This window comes from Protopterus annectens, chromosome 1.part1, assembly GCF_019279795.1.
Source record: "Protopterus annectens isolate FY-2018-M chromosome 1.part1, PAN1.0, whole genome shotgun sequence".
NCBI lineage: Eukaryota > Metazoa > Chordata > Ceratodontiformes > Protopteridae > Protopterus > Protopterus annectens.
The window spans coordinates 953,981,409-954,003,569 of record NC_056726.1 but is presented as its reverse complement, the minus strand read 5'-3'; the positions used below and the strand labels follow the sequence as shown (position 1 = coordinate 954,003,569).

At 40.4% G+C, this 22,161-nt stretch overlaps 1 protein-coding gene across 2 annotated transcripts in view; it reads left to right on the top strand.

The window, feature by feature from the left end:
- The window catches only part of ADAM17 (ADAM metallopeptidase domain 17), a 2,408,764-nt gene that overhangs the window by 222,879 nt on the left and 2,163,724 nt on the right, over positions 1–22,161 (top strand). For both annotated transcript variants that reach the window (XM_044079174.1, XM_044079166.1), the window contains exon 2: positions 20,294–20,426. In XM_044079174.1, the coding sequence (XP_043935109.1) occupies positions 20,294–20,426 (133 nt within the window). The remainder of the gene's footprint in view (positions 1–20,293; positions 20,427–22,161) is intronic.

Below are 22,161 nucleotides of genomic sequence, written 5' to 3'. Positions count from 1 at the left end.
CAGGCAGAATAAGTCCAAAATCATTCTCATAGCCCCCATTACCTGACAAGTTAAGTTTCTCCTGCTCAGGGCTCGTTTTTGAAGGAGCCTGTACATGTGAAGCCCTTTAGATGCTGTCACCAATCCATTACTTAGCCTCATCTGGCTGTCCAGTTCTTTTAACTAACTATATAGATATTTATTGTACTTCACTATAGCAGTAATTAGTCTTAGATGCATTGTAGAGGGGGAACAGCCACTGCAGACAGAGCTGCCATAGGTCCTGAGCTACTTAACAGAGCTTTGCATCCTGAGTCTGTTTTTATGCTTTTATAAGTATTTCTGCCATCTCAGCTTGCTTGTCTGTTCGCCTTCCCATTTTTTTCTCATCACACTGAAATGTTTCCTGAAGGGAGATGTTTCATTGTGAAATATGTATGTATGTTTCCTGAAGGGAATCCTTCATTTGAGACTTCTGCAAATACAGAATACATTACCCAGAAAAATTGCTTTCCTAATGGCCTTCTGTGAACTTTAAGCTCTTATGTGCATGGAACCGGTTCTCATTATCCATGAAGACAGGGTTGCTCTATGTACAAAGACCTCCTTGATGCAAAGATGGTGTCTTAGCTTTGGCTGAATCGCTCTATTAGCCTCCAAGTATTCTTTCCCAACCCTCAAAACAAGAGAAGGAAGTACACTGCATTCATTTGATGTGTGCAGGTGAAGCCAGCTTCTGGCTTCTCAGATTATACTTGACTAAGACTAAAACACGCACAAAATCTGAGCAGCTGTTTGTAATGTTTTGCAAAAAGTAAACAGAGAAGACTAAACAAATATAAGAAGGAATAAACAAACTATGGGTGGGAGGTTGGCATAATGGTTAAGGTGTTTGCCTTACAAACACAAGGTACAGGGTTTGATTCTCACAGGGGGTAGTTGGCTAGGCTTAAAATGGCCCATAAGGGCAGTTAGCCTAGTACTAATCTATGAACCTATAATTTATGTCTAAATGGATTACCAGTTGCATTGCCTTATATTACAAGCATTATGAAAAGCCAGCACCAGAAAGGATCAGAGCACTCTCTACAAGGGCAATGCCTTCCTTAGAGGAGCATCTATCCATTTCATCCTGGAAGCAGTCACCTGATACTTTGTCCATGTCTTCCAAAAACACTACAGTCTAGCAGCTGTTACTAAGGCACAGGGCAGGGTTTCCCTCTGTCATTCTGCAGGGGATCATCTCTCCTGCTTATTCCTCTGTGCCTACATCCCTCTCATTTTACATTTGGGAATCTTCCCAAGAGTAATTTCTGCAAGCATAAAGTATGATGGACATATGGCTACTTGACATAAATGTAGATGTTTGAGTGTCTTCATTGTTGTTGTACCTATCCCCTCCCACCTACCCCTTCGCCTTCATGCTGAACCAGGGATTGGATGGGTACCCTCCTTTACAGCTTAGAATCCTTCTCCTGATCCCAGTTAGGTCCCCTTCTCTTTATAATTCTACATGTGTGGCCTGGGGACACTTCTGGGCTGGCCATGCTCCCTTGCTGCACTGGAGAGAGTGAAACTATGGTCAGGGACAAGAAAGAGCTAAAAATAATTGTTCCTATCCAGTGACCCTTTGTACCCTGTCATCTTGATACCAGAGATGAGGGAGTCTGTCTGGGGGAAGACAAAATTCTCTGGTATTTGGGCCAGCCTGTGACTTCTATTCCAGAGTTCATTCAGAAGGTCAGGCAGAATAAGTCCAAAGTGATTCTCATAACCCCGTTTGACCTTGGCAAGTTAATTTCAGGCCTCATCTTTTGGAAGATTCTTAAAGTATGACATCCTTCAGAAACCTGGTCACCCATCTCTCTGCAAGCCTCATCTGACTGCCCTCTCCTTTTGGCCATTTCTGATTTTTCACCTAGGTTCCAACTACTTTATTAGAATCTTTAAATGTTTGAGGCCTTTCTTAAAGGTACATTTTTAATCCAACACCTCATCACGGGTTCTGTTCCCATTAGAGTTTTTTGATTTATTTTAGTTAATTATTTCCATTCCTCACAGTAAGACGCTGTCTGGTTTGATTCTCAGCTAGAGCGTCTTCTGCGTGGAGACATGCGTAAATGGGTGTACCTTCGTTGAAGGTTGTGCGTCAGGCCTGGCAAGCCGGTACGTAAAAATCAACTGCCAATCATTAGCGGACCGGAGTTCCACTGTGGCGACCCCTAACCGGGAAAAGCCGAAAGACGCAAGGACACAGTTTCCATTTGTTAACTGGGATAATCCGACTGGGATAGAATCCAGTTTCACTTGAGTCAGAGGAAAAAAAGATCCACAGTATATAGGTAGTTGATAAAACTGATATAAGTGAAATACATTTCACTTTAATAGTAACAAAAGGCGAGTAATTTTGTAGTTCCATACTTTCTAAATTAATGTAATTCTTTTTTATAGTTGCATATTGTACAAGCTAACAGTTGTAATGAATAATGCACTCATCCTTGTAGAAAATAGAATGAAACATTATAGTTGAATCTTAATACTTGTATGTTTTGATTGTTTCTAAAATGCTGTTGGTGAATGCAGGCCTTTCAATGGTAAAAAGAGCAACTCTATGTAAGAAAGAGAGGGAAGGGTAGTTTATGGAAATTGGGGAAAAACTATGGGAAGATGACAAAAAGTAGTAGGTATGGGTAGAGTAGATAAGGTATAGGTAGGGTAGATAGGATCAGCAAAGCTAGACAATGAACGGTCGGTATAGGAAGGAAAGCGAGATGCAGGAAATGTAGCAATAGAAAAGTAGTAGTAGATTGGTGAGGATAATATGCGTTAAGTAGTTGGAGTAGCGACAATGAAATACAGAACAGGTGAAGTTCTGAAGGCTGAGGAGGAGATAATCAACTTTGTTAGAGTAGTTCAGTGATTACAGGTCTTGCTTCAAAGAGCAAGTCACTCAATGTGAATAGTAGTTGTTTACAACAGTCAGTCTAAGTTTTAAGTTAGGTAGTCTTTTTATTTTTAAATGGAATATATAGGTGGCAATCCACTAAGCACAGAAGAGGTTATCAGGGACCTGGGGACCCAGGTTGACAGTGGCCTTTCTTTTGACACTCACATTGCTAAAGTGGTTAGAAAGACCTTCTACATTGCCCACCTGATCATGAAGGGATTCACATCCAGATCTAGTGAGGTCATTGTTCCCCTGTACTCTTCACTTATCAGACCAATGATCGAGTACAATGCCCCATTCGGGATGTATCTCACCCGACATCTGCAGCAATTGGAGAGACCCCAAAAGTTCCTCACCAAAAGGATAAAGGGACTCCAAAATCTGTCATATGCTGCCAGATTGAAGAAACTCCAGCTCTATTCAGTCGCATACCGTCTGCTCAGAGGTGACATGTGCCTGACATACAAGGCCATGTCCAACCCGGAATTAATGGACATGCTCCACCTCAAAAATCCAAATCCACCAAAACCACTAGAGCAAGCGACTTAAACCTTAGCACGGATATAAATAGGACGTGCTGGAGGGATAGATTTATCACTCAGAGACTCCCTATGCTGTGGAATAAAATCCCGGTCCATGTGAGGCAGAGCACCTCGCTGACTCTGTTCAAGAGAAATCTAGACCTGTGGATGGGAGATCGTAGGTTTACCCCAGGAATCATCTCTGTGTCACTGCTGGACAGAGGCACAACAAACTAATGGGCACAGTATTTTTCCATATAAGGGGTGGCGTAAGCCACAATAATTTGGGCTAGGCTTATAAATGCCTTAGGGCAGATAGCCTAGTATAAACCTATGAACCTATGAACCTATGAATACTTCAGGGTTTGATTGTGTTATGCAACTGCGCGTTTATTTCTTATTTTTAACTAGGTAAGTGAATTGATCCAAGGAGCCTTTTCAGACATGACCTGGGCCATGAAGGTGAACAATAATGGAGTAAATTCTGCAAGGAATATATATAGTCTGTATACAAAAAATAAATATAATGTACACACATAAGATGTTTAACATTTCTATCTTGATATGTACTCTTTTAGAGGCTACTAGTTAAGAGGAATTCTGTATGTGTTAACCACCCATGCCTCATTCTTTGATAGGAATAGAAGGTCATTATAAACATATCCCCTTTATTTCCATTGTAGCTACTGAGACAAACCTCAGTCAGTCTGTCAAACTAGTTGTATTCCTTCCATGCTATTTTAGCAAAGTTGTATATTTTTTTCATTGTATGACATCCACAGACAGCTGAGATTTTACATGGATAGAACCAAATCTTTTAAGATTGACATTTTTTAATATGTTCAGTTCTGTAGTTTTTACAGTTACTTTTTCAGTTGACTGGCTGACTACTAAAATTTGCTAAAATAATTTATAGCAAGACTTTGCCTTCTCAACCTAGAGTTCTTTCAAAAGTGGAAGTGGCTACATCTTTGATCTTTTTCAGGAATATATCCTTAAGGTGATATTTGTGCAGCAGTTATTTAGACTTCAGTAATATATTTGCAAGAGACTGTAGGCTGAACTACTTAAAACAGAAGCAGTGCAAATGTCTCAGAACAGACTCAGTGTTGTTTACTGCTGCCTTTTTTTTCTAATTAAGTTTAAATGGCACTAATTTGTGAGAGAATGAATTCCAGTCCATTTACTTCTCCCCTCCCCCATAACACTTAGCTTCCCTAGCTGTCAAAGTCCTGAGGGTAATTTGACTTAATTCCTGTGATTGGTAGCTCTCAGCAGGGTGCTTGACTCATGTAATTTAATCTTTGCTCTAGTATTTCCTTTGACAGAGGAGACATTTTTTTGCTGCACTATAGCCATGGCCTTACCTGACTGCATTCACATCCAGTTTATGTAGCAACTCCTGGAAGGTCTTGCACCAAAGAGCTACAGAATAAAATATTTTGGCTCTGAAACAGTTTAGATCTTTAGTAACTTATGTGTTAAGGTGTTACTTACTTCATGCTTCCACCTGTTAAAAATTGAGATTGACATCTGGAAAGTATATTAGTATGCAGTGTCTGCCTACATATGTTTTTATTCCACTGGTTGGTTTTAAAAAAAAATCTTTTGCAGTGTCCCTGGATTTTTTCTTTGTACACACAAACCACATCACTATATTTTCCCTTCCCTTTTGTTGTGTCCAGAAGTGATCGTGGCCATTGGTGAATGCTTAAATGTTACTTTTCGCAAAGAAGTTTTTTTTTTTTTTAAATCAAGGACATAAAGGTTAATTTACCTTGAATCAGATAGTAGATGCCACTGCAAGGACTGACTTTTGGAATATTGATGTGCACTGACAAAATGCCTTACTAAATCCATTTGCCAGCCTCCAGTGCAATTGGTGCTATGGCTGTAATGTACTGGTGTGTTTGCTCATGCCTTCCAAAAATCCCCACTATTACAAAGCAATTTAGCAGTGTAGTAACAACCCTACATTCCCATACACCTTTATCCTCAATATGCAGCTAGTCCTGTTTAACAGCCCTGTGAGTATGTGAATTCATTTTCAGACTTAAAGGTGTGGAAATTGCAATGAATGATTATAGGTGCTTGTTCAGGTTTCACATGGTGCTTGCTTAGAGCTACTGTCACTTGTTAAGTCACTAAGAATATGTTGCACTGCCAGCTTTGATACCATGGCAATGTTTTAATCTTTCTATTCCCGCATTGCACACTAGCAGTATCTGGTGCGAATACAACAGAGGACTATGCGAGCGATACACCACTTCAGCATCATTTGCCTTGGAGAATGTACAAGTATGCATACCAAACTCCGGTGTTCCCATACACTGTGTTAGTACATTAGTAATGAAGAACATATTGAAATTTAACATTACCTGTGACCAGATGTAATTAATAAAGATTTTGTCCTGTGTAAAAAAAAAAAAAAAAATTCCATGATTCTCTGGCTGTTTAGTTTGCTTCACTTTACTGGCTACCTGTAGAGGTTTGCCATTTCTTTGCAAGCTGCAGAATATATTTTATTTTCCAGTTGTTTACCCGTTTAGTCCGACTGGGCACAAGATGAACATTTTCAACGGAGGCCCGGAGGTAAAAGCTCAAAACGGTGCCATCTCAATAGTCTGACTTTGTACTGTAGTCCCTTAAGTGCCGCATTACATTGACTATCATGTCTTTTACACAAGATTTTGTAGGTATACAAGTGCTATGTTTGTCTGCCTCTCACACCAAACAAATAGGCCTTGTCGACAGTCAGCAGTATCAATCCAAGTATTACTTCATTCCACCAACACAAACATAACTCAGCTGTGGTAAACTGGTCGTGTTGTCAGTCAAACTGTCTGTTAATGTAACTGCAACACTACATCACACCTGTCTAGTCCAGGCAAGCACATAAATATGAAATCTGATCATGTCTTTTTAATTCTGCCCCACAAAACAGAAGTCATGGGATGCTTGAGACCATCATGCAGCATTAATCCATACTGTTCTTTATCGATGACTTTCACTAATGGTTTCCCTTCACCTGCAACTCCAACCACTGTTGTACCAGTACAGTAACCGATTTAAGAAGGATTGCTCTAGGTTGTGTAATGCTATCATTTCGTTAACTTATACCAGCAGACTGGTGTTTTTTCAACTCGGACGGCGACATCTCACTATGACCACAATGCCAGTGTGCCTTTACATCCTCTGATCATTAACTGTCACACGAGCATATGCATCTGTCCTACCATGTTAAGGACCATACACAACACATCACTACCTAGTTACGCAGTCATTACCAATCGGTCCATACAACTCAAGAAGTATTCTTCCAGACATTTTTTACTGTCTTGAGTGCTTACAATTCTGAAGCTTTACATTTTCGGCTGAGATAATGTAACACCGCAAAGATATGTATAGAGTCTTGCACAAGGCAGATCTGAATTATCTATTGCAATGTCCATTTCCTCTATCAGACAGTATCAAACAGTTTGTCCAGATGAACCATCTATTTGGAAAATAGTCTCTTCTTTGACTAAAAAAGTCTCTTACCTTAATCAAAGTCAGGCTGTGTATTACTCAGTCTTATCAAGGTAAACTTCTAAGAGAATTTTCAGAACAGCAATCCAGTCTCTTCACACCTTGCAAAATACATCAGCCACCACTCATTTGTCATGTTCATCCATTCCATCCATCCAGTTCCTAGTCGCATTACACCCCAAAAACTAAGCCTTTTCATGTTGCTGTTTTTAACAATGGCCACCCAGTTCATAACATGCGATTAATACAATCAGGCATTTCACTGCTTACTCATTTATTCTAATTACAAATTTTTGGAACAATTTGCACGGTCCAATAGTGATGTACAACCAATTCTGTATCATAGCTCAGAAAAAAAATCCTCTCTCTCATCACACAAATCTGCCCAACCAGCATATCTGATGGTGCTTTACACAGGGAATCCTTAAAGTCTGGCAACTCTGCAAAACTCCCTGACGATATGCTTCAAATTACCTATTTTTCCCCATCACACCTTCAACATTGGCTGGCTACTTGAGGAAAAATTATGTGGCGTATACTTGGGGTATCAAAATTTCCAAGCAAAACTCTTAAATCTTGTATATTTTATAGCAGATTTGGTAGACTGTCCTCCCATTGCTTATTTTGAATTGCTTATCCAATCTCTCTCCCCAGTCCTTTCTAACCTACTCTGAATGACTCTTATAGTTAGCATGCAACATTTTATATGCTCTACTAATTATTCACTTTCTAATAGCAGCTTCTGTCCTATCAGTGGTAGTGGTAGATAAGCTAATTCTAAGATCAAACACTGAAAAAAACTTAGCCAGACAATGAGTACAACCGCATTTAAATCAAATGTAGTACACAAGTCTAAAAAATATTACAAATAGTTTTGGAACAGAAAAACTAATTGCATCTTGCACACAGCACTTCAGAAAAAAAATGAAAAGCAACTCATATTTGAGTGCGGGTGGTCATTTCAGTTGAATGAATACACCTCCGTCCAACGTTCCTGTAAATGAGAAAGCAAGATGTGGAGCAAATAACATAAACTAATACTAGGGCTCTCTCTGTATATAAATATACAAACTATAAATTGCTGAGCGATTGAGATCAAGCAAGGATACAACTGCACGCACCGGGTATAAAAACAAGTCCTACAACCGCAGTGTCCAAAGCAGTATGTGAGCACTTGGGGAATGCAAAGATGTAGACGTGCAATGCAGAAATGACCAGCATGCCAGTTCCAACACCACGAACAAAAATTGCAGTGGCAAAGAGGCAATAAAAACTGTAGTCCTGGAATCTTTGAGGAATGCTGGCAGAATTTACAGCTACATCTCAAACATACATCCTCCGCTGTTAGCTTTCTCTGGAAAAAGATAAGCATATAAAGTACTACCTCCTGTGTGTAACATACACAGGCTGGACTGTGCTTCCAGGAAGGGGGGTGGGGTAACAATACTCTATAAATCAGAGCTGAATATAACCACCTCAGATTAAAAATTTAGAGATTCTCGCCACCAAACTGCAACTTAACAAAAGTAAATGTATTAATATCATCTGCATATATATTCCCCCAGGTAACAATATAGCTACACTTGAAAACACATTGCAGTGGATATCAAATCAGTACCCCCAAGAAACCCTACTCTGAGACTTTAATATAGACTGGGCCACCTGTTCATTAGAATCCCCAACCACACATATTAACCTGTACTCATTTACACAAATCATTAACACCCCTACTAGGGTAGGTAAACCCAAACAAAAAGAAAGCATACTTGATTGGGTATTTGTCAACGACATCTGTACACCTCTGGTACCCTCCTCGACAGTCTTAAGCGATCACCGTCTCATGTATATAATTAAGCACAAAGCTATCAACCCCCTACAACCCTTACTAAGAAATGTTAGAAATAATATATACCTTGAATCAGTCACATTCTAACAGGAACTAAAATCAGGTAATTGGTCTATTCTAAAACTCTTGCCCTTAAAGGAAGCAGTTCTGTACTTTAACAATAATCCTTGACTGACACACACCTATTCGCTCAAAGAGAACAAAGGCAAAAACTGCGCCATGGCTTTCGAAAGAGACTAGACTCAAAATTAGCCTTTGAAATAAAGCCTGGGCTTTATGGTGTTCAACTGAACAACCCCAAGATCAAACTAAATACAGGCAATTTAGGAATGAAACTAAAAAATCCATACTACAAGACAAGAAACAATACTACTGCAAATAATTACAGACAGAAAATCAAAATAACCCTCAGAAGTTTTGGGCAGGTTTGAATAATCTACTACACCCTGGACAAACTACTACCTCTGTCCCAGCTGCCACTACTAATAAACCCCTAGAAGATGTTTCAGATAGTTTGAACCGATTCTTTACCAAGACAATTCAGGCCCTAGCCAGCCAACTACCTCCTAACTCCCTTGGCCCAGAAAGTACCACCCCTAGAAACCTACTCACATTTAGCATTCAGTCTGTCGCCACGTCACTTATCCGTACCCTAATCACAAAACTAAAACCCACCACACTCTCGGCTGACCAACTTCCTGCTGAATACCTACAAAAATCAGCTGATGCTATTAGCTATCCAGTATCAATACTTATCAATCGAACCATTGAATAAGCTAAAATTCCCACTATCTGGAAAACATCCTATGTAATCCCACTTCATAAAGGAGGTAGCTCTACTGAATTCTCCAACTATAGGCCCATAGCTATACTCTCTGCACTTGCAAAGATTATGGAAAAATGTATTCAGAGACTGTTCATGCACCACCTAATCCATATATAATTTCATGGGAATAGGATTATCTACCACGGCAGAAGCACAGAGCGGCTAACTTACCAACCTGCAAGCGCAGATGAAAAAAGGAAAAATACTGAATGACATTAACTACAGTGGAAAATAATGATAATTATCATAATAATAATAATCACAATTACACCAGACCAATTAAAAGAACAAGCAAACAAGTACAAATGCACAATTCCCTTAATTTAAAAATAAATTCTAGTTATCATCTTGCAGACATGAAGTGGTACATGTATGGTTAATATTTGTACCTGTATCTAGCTTGATATATATAAGGAAGCTTTAATTTACAGTTCCTTAAAGTCATATTTTGAGGTACTCTTGTAATATCTACCCGTAATGAGTATGCAAAATGTGTACTGTTGACAATTTTCCAAAACAGCAGTAACAAGCACAAAGCACAAACCATAACTCATGCTTTAATTCCTCATACTTTCCTTTTCTGCTATAGATTCCAGACTGATGGTGATGCAAATTCTTGCCCATTAAACAGAAAACATAATACAAAAGACAAGACCAAATCCTAATAGTTTTCAGTTAAGTGGCTAACCAGCCAAACAAAACATCCGATACTCAATGAATGTCACATATAGGTATAAAATGACCAAATGAAAGCCGACACACCCACCCTTGTCCCCACAACTGGTTCAGTGAGGCACAAATGTCTGCATAAATAAGCACAGAAGCTTGTGGAAAAAGTGAAACTTTTCAGCACATTTGCCCATGGCCATGCCCACACACACTAATTTTATGCCATAACCTAACCCTAAACGCTCACAATCACACACACTCTTAATCTTTCCTCGTACGCAGTCAATTGCCTCACCACATAGTACACACACACCCACACTCGTGTGTGTGTGTGTGTGTGTGTGTGTGTGTGTGTGTGTGTGTGTGTGTGTGTCCTATGCATTATAGACATAATATATAGATAAACACACAAACACAATGTGCGTGTCTACAGTATATATACATCTACAGTATATATACATACAGTGGATATCAGAAGTGTGTACACCCCTGTTAAAATGCCAGGTTTATGTGATAAATGAGACCACAATAACTCAATTTAAAACGTTTTCCACCTTTAATTTGACCTGTAACTTGTACAATTCAACTGAAAAACAAACCAATCTGTTAAGGGAAAAAATATAAAAAGTAAAAAAAGGTACAATATGCTGGTTGTATAACTGTGCACACCCTTTAACTAATACTTTGTTGTGTGTGCACATCCCTAAGCTAATACTTTGTTGAAGCACCTTTTGATTTAATTACAGCATTATGTCTTCTTGTGTACACACCTGACATCAGTTAAAGAGACTGATTAACCCCAAATAAAGATCAACTGTCCTAGTTTGATTTTCCTGACATTTAGTCAGTTGCCTGCTACAGCAAAAGCCATGGTTCACATAGAGCTTACAGGGCATCAAAGGGATCTCGTTGTTGAAATGCATCTGTCAAATGAAGGGTACAAAAAAAATTTCCACAGCATTGGATATACCATGGAACACAATGAAGACAATCAAAAAGTGGGGAAAATATGGGACAACAGTGACGTTGCAAAGAACTGGATGTCCCTCCAAAATTGATGAAAAGACAAGATGAAAACTGGTCAGAGATGCTGCCAAGAGACCAACAGCAACACTGAAGAAGCTGCAGTAATTTCTGACAAGTACTGGTTGTGTACTACATGAACTGCGGTGGTGGTGCTGCGGTAGCATTGTTGCCTCACAATAAGACGTTGTCCTGTTCGATTCTCAGCTGAAGCATCTTCTGTGTGGAGACATGCGTGAATGGGCATACCTTTGTTGAAGGTTGTGCGTCAGGACTGGCAACTCTGCACATAAAAAATCTACTGCCAGTCATTAGTGGACTGGAGTTCCACTGTGGTGACCCCTAACTGGGAAAAGCCGAAAGACACAACAACTGGTTGTGTACTACATGTGAAAATCTCCTGTATTCTCCACATGTCTGGACTATGGGGTAGGGTTGCAAGACAGAAGTGTTTACACAGAAAAACATACAGGCCTGGCTAAAATTTTTACAACAAACCTCAAGTCTCCCAAAAGCATGTGAGGAAATGTTCTGGTCTAATGAGACCACAGTTGAACGTTTTGGCCACAACTACAAAAGCTACGTTTGGGTCAAAAACAACACTTCGCATCACCAAAAGAACACCATCCCCACAGTGAAGCATGGTGGTGGCAATATCATACTTTGGTTGGGAGGGTGGCCTAATGGTTAAGTGTTTGCCTTACAAACACAAGGTGCAAGGTTTGAGTCTCACAAAGGATAATTGGCTAGGCTTAAAATGGCTCGCAAGAGCAGTTAGCTTAGTACTAATCTATGAACCTATGGGATTGCTTTTCTTCATCTGGAACTGGGGTTTAGTCAAAGTGGAGGGAATTATGAATGGTTCCAAATACCAGTCACTTTTGACCCAAAACCTTCAGGCATCTGCTAGAAAGCTGAAGATGAAGAATTTGACCTTTCCACATGACAATAAACCCCTAGCATACACCAATACACTAGCCCAACTCTTCCTGGAATTCATCATTTCCAGTGTCCTGGACCAGCTCATTCTAACCCCCACTAGAGTAGGCAACATGCTGAACCTGGTTATTAGTAACATGGGCGAATGTTGCTCTGCACCAGTAGTCAATCCTTCCGTGATCAGAAGTGACCACACACACTAATCACCTTGGAAGAACACATCCCACCGACCCCCCCCCCCCACACACACACAAAGGTAGCCACCTTGAAAAACTTCTCCAAAGCTGACTTTGGGCTCCTAAAAACAGAGGTGGTTAACTTCACGGCACCCATGCCAAGGGAAAATAGATGTATGGCTGCCAAATCATACACCAATGCACTGTACGAGCATGTACATAAAGGCATGGAACTAGCCATACCCAACTGAACCAAAACACTCTCCGCCAAAAAAGTAAGCCAATCTGGTGGTTCCTTGACATTAATAAACTGTACAGCAGAAGGACGAAAGTGTTGCAGAAAAAGGTGAAGTCCCAACACTCATCAAATCTTCTAAAGACTGCTATGAAGGCAGAATTGCAGCAGACAGTAAAAACAATCACAAATCCTTCTGTAGTCATTTCAAGAACCTCCATGGTAATAACCACATTTGCTCTTAGTTACTGCACTATGACAACTCCTAAACTGTGCCAACAGATCTCGCCAACATACTGGCTGACAGATTCAGTGCCAGTGTTACCCCTCTCTCCCCCTAAATGACCAATCACAATATCAAAAGAATGCCAGGCACCCAGCTTTACTGCAGCACAGGTTAAAGCTGCATTGTCCAAGCCCATGAATACAGCTTCCATGGGACCCGATAATATCCATCTGTGTGCCCTGTTTAGTGACAGCCTCACCTCAGGCTTTGTCCCTACTGAATGGCGCATTGCTACAGTCATCCCTTTCCATAAAGGGGCGCCAACTGTAGACCCTGGGAATTATTGCCCCATTAGCCTGATGAGTCTGATATGTACATCTAAGGAGTGCATCATCATGGACCTGATTAACAAAGATATAGATCATCTCCAAACCATAGACACAGAATTTGGCTTGGTGAAACAGGGGATCATGCCTGCTGAACGTGTTTGACTTCTCTGAGTCAGTCATCAGGTCTGTGGATGAAGGTAAGGCAGTACATACAGCCTACCTCAATCTGGCCTAGGTCTTTGATACCATTCTGCACTTGAATTATTGATACACTCAAACTAGGCATCAACCCCTATATCACTAGGTGGGTTGCACATTGGCTCACAGATAGAACACATGGTGTGAAAGTAGTAGACTCCAAGTCAGACTACCGACCAGTCACTTGAGTCCCACAGTGACAAGTGACATGTCCTCTCCTATTCAGCATCTACTTCTTAGAAGTCCAGGCCAACACAAAGGGAGTCTGGCTGACCACATTCACTGGTGACTGTAAGGTGTGACCCATTATCAACTCCCCAAGTGATGCAGACATCCTACAGAAAGGCCTCACTGAGAGCAATGACTGTTGTGTAATCCATGGCCTTCATCTTAATGCTAAAAAATGTGTCATCCCCTTTGGTAAAAACTCAGTTCCCACTAATTACCACATCGCTGAGAGCCCAATGAACACTGAAGGCATTATAAGAAATCTGTGTGCGCAGGTTGACAGCAGTCTGTAATTAGATCACCCCATTGCCACTGTGGCACATCTTATTACCAAGGGTTTTGCATCGAGCCAATGCCCTGGTAGAAAGAGTCTTGACCGTGCCTCAAATTAACTTGTTGCAGTGGGTCTAACACAAATGAATAGCACAAAACAACCATTTGTAAGTATTCTGCTTGTACACAGTTTGTGGCCCAGTCAGGTTTGTCCCTAGCCCTAAGCAGTAACCTACCACCCAGGAGGATGCCACAATATAAACTAAGTAAATGACAGACTTCAACAATTGGCTCAGTCTCTGGTGTCGATCCAGGGGTATCCAGTGTCTGTCAGCCTGGGTGGATACTGCAGACAGACCTGCTGCTTTGCTAGAGATGGTCTGCACATGTCTACCCTAGGCTTCCAGACATTGAAGGCCCTTGCCCCCCCCCCCAGCACCTTTTTTAGGTAATGTAAAAACAACAAATGTTCCAATGTAACAAAATGCAAGTCAGACAAAATCAGGATTGTGCTGCTTAATGCTAAGAGTGTAAACACAAAACTGCAGTCCCTGGAAGCATTCCTCATCTAGGAAGATGCTGATGTCTATGCAGTTACCGAAACATGGTTCAAGGCCACTGAGAGTACCCTGGCTATACAAGGCTACAATTCCTTCCAAATGTTCAGACCTGAAATTGAGAGTGAAGGGATCAAAGGTGGAGGTGTATCCATCTTCATTAAAACAAAATATACTTCGAGACTGGTAAAACAGCTTGACTCTCTCAAACTACTCTGTCCAATGAACTACTAGGAAACCACCATACCACATCGCTCCTAGCTATATTTTCCCCCACTTTGAACAAGGATAAGCACAACACCTACCTTGATTTACTGGAATCCCTCAACATACAGCCTAACAACTTAGTCATGGGAGATTGCAACTATTCTTCCATAGTCTGGGAGACTTACATAAGCAAAAACATGCTTGGACAGAAGTTCCTTGACATTATTAACACAAATGCTGTGGAACAGATAGTCTGTACCTCACTAGGGGCTGCAATGTTCTGGACATACTATCAACATGGGGGGGGGGGTCACTGTAGTTCCCCATGCATAATGCCCTTCCTGGTTAGGTCAGACCAGTAATCAGTCTCATTTGAACTACTAGAACTGACCCGTACAGGAACAAAATTTATAAAAACCTTTACCAAAGCTAACTACAGCCTACTAAGCAACTGTTTAGGAAGCTTCAGACCACCCACAATTGCAGACATAAGTGTACACTATGCAGAAATGTGCACAAATGCCCTGTACAAACACTTAACCGACTATGTAAATTCTGCTGCACCTGACTGGATCAAAACCAGGTATTCTAAAAAAACAAAAAACAAAAAAAAAAAAACAATCCACTGTGGTGGACTTGTGTAAGCAGATAATATAATAAGAGAAACAAACTGCTGCCCAAAAGAGCAAGAGGGTATCACTTGGCCTAGGAAGAGTTTCCTCCTAAGCCTACTCAAGAAAAGCAGAAATCTTGTAGTCTTGTAATAAAAACTATGAAACTGAATGTACATACCTAGCCACGGATAAACAGACATTCTTTAACTACATCCGAAGTCTAAAAGGGAATGCCCAGCTGTGTGCCAAACTGGCATTAGATGGCATCACTCATACTACACCAGAAGATATCACCAACCAGCCAGCTGACAGTCAGTGCAAACTTCACTCCCCAAACCCCACCTACCATATCCCAAAGCGTACCTGACAGCAGCCCCTCTGCCTAGTATATCTATGGAACATGTCATCTCTGCACTTGCCAAGGTCACATAGGGGTTAACACTTGCATTACTAGATGAGTAGCCAACTGGCTTAATGACAGAACATACTTTGTCAAAATTAGGGACTCCACCTCCACCAGTAGAGCCGTCACCAGTAGAGTACCACAGGGATCTGTGCTGGGCTGCTTAATGTTTGGCATCTAATTCTTGGAGTCAAGGCCAAAGTAGTTTGCATGTGGCTCACCACGTTCACTGATATTTGCTAACTGGGAGCAATCAGCGAGTCCCCCAATGATGTCAACATATTACAAGAGGGGCTAACACAAATTAATGGTTGATGACAAAGCCATGGTCTAAAAACTAAATGCAAAAAAATGTATTATTCCCTGTGGCAAAATGGAATTCCCTAGAATTTCCAATATTGACAGCACACCCTACCCAGAGTTCCAACCCAGTGGTGCGAGACTTGGGAACAGGTTAACAGCAGTCTGAACTTTTAACCACCAAGTATCAACAGTGATAGGGAAACCCTTCTATGGTGCACACCTGACAAGCAAGGGCATAGCATCCCAGTCAAGGAATGTTCCAACTCCACTGTACTCGACCTTCATTAGACCAGTTACAGAGTATAATCCACCCTTTTGCATGTACCTCACCAGACATCTTCAGCAGCTGGAGAGACTTCCGAGGTTTCTCACTAACAAAATACAGGGACTCCAAACCATGACCTGCATTGGACAGGCTGCAAGCCTTATCACTTTACTCTGTATCACCAGCTGCTGAGCAGTGAGCGGTGACTTGCGCGTGGTCTGTAGGGCTATCTAAAACCATCCCTAATGGAAATGCTGCACATCCGCAAATGAAATGACACAAGAGTCACTCACTCTAGGGATCACAACCTTGCTTGTGACATTAACTGAACATGCAGATACATTACTATCACCATTTTTTAAAGCAAGATGCAACGATTTTGAAAAATGTATGTAAACTACAGCAAGTTGTTCAGCAATATTGGTCAACCATTTCTTACAACTGTTATGGATGATGGTGCCCAAATTGGAAAACTTGATTCCAATGACCACACACACACACACACACACACACACACACACACACACACACACACACACACACACACACACAAACACACACACACAACATGCAGCTGTATATCAAAATAACTATCTGCTGCTCTTATGTACATTTACACTGCTTCAAATTAAAACAGCAATCATTTACACTTGCAACATATGGCTGTACCACACATTTACACATGCACTCTATTCTGAATTTGTGCACACATTCACTCATGCACACGGACAGACGGACATGCACCATACCTCTCAACTGTGCAGATTTGTGCAGAATGTCCAGATTTTTGACTCGTATTTCTGGTCTGCTCTTCATAATGTGTTTTTTTGGCAAGTTAATGATTGAGGTCACTAAATAATAATAAATTATGGCAGACATTTGAGTTTCAGACTTTACATCCTTCAGAACATGTTGTTGTGTCTTTCGGCTTTTCCCGGTTAGGGGTCGCCACAGCGGAACTCCGGTCCGCTAATGATTGGCAGTTGATTTTTCCGTGCTGAGTTGCCGGCCCTAACGCACAACCTTCAACGAAGGTACGCCCATTCACGCATGTCTCCACAGAAGACGCTCTAGCTGAGAATCGAACAGGACGTCTTGCTGTGAGGCGACAATGCTACCGCAACACCACCACTGCGGATACATCCTTCAGAGCATACATAATGCAAAATCTTTCATAATAGCAACTTTCTAAGTTTATAGGATCAGTATTTGAATTCTGTCCCTATTTTGGGGCTTTTGTCCCACCATTCTTGGCTTTGTCCAGATTTCTTGCACTGAAAGGTTGAGAGGTAACACACACACACACACACACACACACACACACACACACACACACACACACACACACACTCTCTCTCTCTCTCTCTTTTCATTCTTTTTCACTCTGTTTTCATTTCTTTTTATTTTACACATGTTGAACAGCAGAAGCGCTGCTTACCGAGTATAAAATAACGTTCGGATCGATCTTCACTGTTCACTCTGTCATACACATTCACACACTCACATACACGGTCTCGTCTGCATTCACATGCATATACATTCTCCTTTCATACACAAATTCACTTACACATGCAGAGAGAAACATTCACACATACGGACCCACATACACTTTTTGTTTTCCTATTCTTTTATTTTACACTTGCTAAACGGCAAAAGCACTGCTTAGCAAGCGTAAACTAATGGCTCGATCTCGCTGATCACTTTCATACACACACACACACACACACACACACACACACACACACACACACACACACACATTGTGCTTTTAGGGATGCATTCACTCACACACAGACAGAAACAAACACGCGCATACAAATACTTACACTCACGTACACTGTTCTCCAAACAATCAGGAGTGTTAGAAGCTGCAAAATGGCTCACAATATCAGCGCTGTGCAGAGGATGAGAGAAAATATCTAAATACTGAGTGGAAGTAAGTTTGGGGAAATTTTAGAGTGGTAGACTGAACAGATAGGATAGATTAGGAAGGATCACGAAGCAGTAGTGGTCCTTTAACTTTGGGGGTGGGAATGTAAGGTTGGGGACCAGAAACCAACTGGGATTTAAAGTTAAGACACTGAACTAGGGATAAAAAAATGACTCGTCCACAAACAACACACCTTATTTATGTGCAAATGCCATCTTTATCGTTAAAGGATTTATTATGCAAAAAAAAGGTGTACAACACATATAGGTTCAGAGGTTCATACTAGGCTATCTGCCCAAGGGCATTTATAAGCCTAGCCCATAGTTATGTGGCTTTCGCCACCCCTTTAGTTTGAATAAAAACTATGCCTATCATTTTGCTGTGCCTCTGTCAAGCAGTGACACTGAAGTAATCCCTGGGGTATATCTGCAATCTCCCATCCATTGGTCAAGATTCCTCTTGAACAAGGCCAGAGAGGTGCTCTGCCTCACATGTACCGGGATTTTGTTCCACAGCATAGGGAGTCTCTGGGTGATGAATCAAAACTGCAAATGAAACCGATTCCATCTACCCTTCCAGCCAACTGTAACCCACCAGTCCTCCAGCAGCACTTCTCTCAACAGGTTAAAATGAGTGCCCGTCAAAGCCAACTAAAACACAACTTATATAATAAACAGAATGGCTGTATTACTAAAATAATGTAACATTCCACAGTGCTTATAAACGCAACTAGCATTTTATTATTAAAGTCTTTTCAAGAAATTAAATTGGTTGCTACCGGCAACCAAGACCATGTGCACCAGCTCACTAACAAACGCCACAGCAAAGGACCAAGACATCACTGCAAATAATTAAAAATCAAAATAAAACAAAGGAAACGATGGAAATATAACAAAAAAGTAAAACAAATGGCTGTATGAAAAAGATTTTAATGTTGCACTATGATTAAAAATAGCAGTGTTAAGTGTTTTTGATACAGCCGTTTGTTTTATTACGTATAAACTTAAACAATAAAGGGCATTATTGTAGCAAACACATTGATAATCGAACCTAGAGGAATGCATTTACAAAAGGAAGACCACACTCACCACTATGAAGCTACGAGAGAAGCTGCAGTAGGGAGACTAGTTCCAATATGAAAACAGAGCGTAGTGAAAGCAAAACCAGGAAAAAAACTTCCCTATCTCCAGCAGTTGAATTTGAGCACTCAATTTGTTTGGGAAGGCCAAGGTAGCTGTGACATCACAAAATGGGTTTCATTGTTTTACTTAGAAGCAGAGGCCGGCCGTGGTGATGTCACTTTGGTGGAGCGAACGGGGAAGGGAACTGGTGAGAAAAAGTATCTGAACTGCCTGGCCTTGATGACGTGATTAAGTGGGTGACTTTCTCAAGCTTTACTAAAGCGCGAGACAATGTATTTGAAAGTGAAATCCTCACAGTACGCTAGGGTAGTCTCCTGTTAGAGAGGTAAGGTGAATTAGAAATATTTTAAATGGCGCATTGTTGCTTTATGGAAGAAAGTGTTAATAGGGAGCAAAAGGGCTGAGAAGTTGAGGAATGTTGTAGAGAAACCCATTGTACTCCTTTAAGTGCATTGTAGATAAAATGGGGATGGAGCTAGTAACCTTGGAAGGTTTCAGATGACCCGGCTGCTTAATACCTAACAATATAGTCATGTTATCAATGAAGATGGATCTGCTGTCCTAACTCTGCCTTTAAAGTAAGTTTGTAGCTTTTATTTAAGACATTTTTTGTTTTGTGTTCATATAAAACAGATAGAAAAGTCTGAAGACTGTAATGTAATCCCCTGTATAGCAGGAATAGTATCATTAAATGTGGACTTTGTGACTACTTAAAGTATAACTAAAAAATGCTTTATTATTTTCGTGGAAAGCGGAATTATAGTATTGTAAGTAAAATATTAATCTCCCAGTTCTTTTAAAAATGTATGCAGTTTAATGTATTCTGTTGTGAATGGTGTGGTACTCAGTATTGCTGTGATTTCAAATGTGATGGACATATCTTTCCTGAAATCATTGCATTTAATAATTCATTCTACTGTGTATTTCAGATTCCCTTGGTGCAGTGTTGGCAGACTACGATATAATTTCCTTCTCAAATGTCCAGCAGCACTCGTTAAGAAAGAGAGATCTGCAGTCATCTTCCCATGTAGAACGGTCGTTAAGTTTTAAAGTATTGGGAAGGTAAGGGCAAATACTCTGGTTTCATGAATTGTGCAGATTGGAACTGCTAACCATTTATTTTTTATCCCCCTCTCTCACTGATAATATCTGGTTTTAACCTTTTTAGCCTATTCATTCATCCATTCCTCCTTTCCCATCATCCAGGCACGGGTCTGGCTGAATCCTTCTGTAACACTACAGATGGGCCCTCACTCTTCATTGAGAGTACTGTCTTGCAGTGTACTATGTTAAAACTTCCTGCCGTTCTGTCTTTGAGAGGTGAGAGCAAGAGTCAGTGATGGGGATTTTTGAGATGCATGGTCACAAGATCTCTAAGAAGGCAGATCGAGCATGACATTTCAGACATTGCCACTTTTGATGTCTGCTCATTTGGTTCCCCCCAGCAACTACTGCAATGGTAGCTTAACAGCCACTGTGGAAACTCACACCTACCGCCAACAGAGTGTGGTACAGTTACCAGCAGAAACCCAAGTCCCTCCCTTAACAGTTTATAGTTTAATATTTCCCTTTACCCTTGTAAATTGACAGAAAAACAATTTTCTCCAATGTTCTGCTACCACGAATACCAGCAAACTGATTTCAGATGCAGAAATGACAGCTCTTCGTTCCCAAGAGGGAAGACTGCGCTATCATTTCTTTCTCAAATGTCCAGCAGCAAGAGGGAAGAGGTAACGTTTTTTTTTTCTCTGGCCTGATGTCAGCTGAAGCCAAAATACTGCTAACTGGTGTTAAAAAAATAAAAGGGCAGGTAACCCGTCATTAAGTAACTGTTTTGATGTTGCATCATCTCATGATTCCCGCATAATGTAAGAAAGAAATGGTTGGCTTTCAATGCTGACTAGCATTAATGTGACCAGCTTGGCATGTATGCAAATTATTGGATCAGGTCCAAAACAAAGACTTGCTTGGTAGGAGAAAGAAAGGCTTCTGACTAAGCAGAAAGCGTGTGCTTGTTATGGGAAGGAAGCACAACAACGTGTCACTCATCAGTAGAACACTAAGACTTGCTAAGTCGAGAGGAGTAAAGAATGAATTTAATACATATGTGAATGACAGCTAAAAGGTATATCTGGTCAGTGTGGTAATACCATGGATAGCGGTGAGGATTGTTGTTTACTCATCCCCCTACTTGTAGTTTATTATGTTCTCTTCAGCCTATAAAACTGCAGAAAATCAGCTGCTGAATGTTTGGTTTTGCAGAATGAAACTGCTGTTTCAGAAATGGATGAATCAGAGTGTGATATCATGCTATTACAAATTACATTTTAGACATGAGTATAAAGCCTATTAGAAATTTGGCCAAAATGACTTGAACTTTGAATTATAAATCTGGATGCAACATAATAGGTGTTTCACATGTATGTTTCTCCCTATATGCATCTGTAATGACAGCTACAGGCCGCACAAATTGATCATCTGCTAAGTGAAAGTAGTATCCTTTGTCTTCTGAATCTTAGTTCATCTGCAAAAATACCACTCAGATTTCTGCAATTACAAGATGGTGTGTATTTTCACAGACCACCATGTATCACATGTTCTGGGGAATAGCACAGGCTGTAACACAACCAGCATTTCAAACTCTGGTGCATGATTATGAATTGTGCTACTTACACTTAATAAATACATATATATATATATATTTATATTTATATATATATATATATATATATATATATATATATATGTATTTGATATATATATGTATTTTATATGAGACAGAAATGAATATGGAATC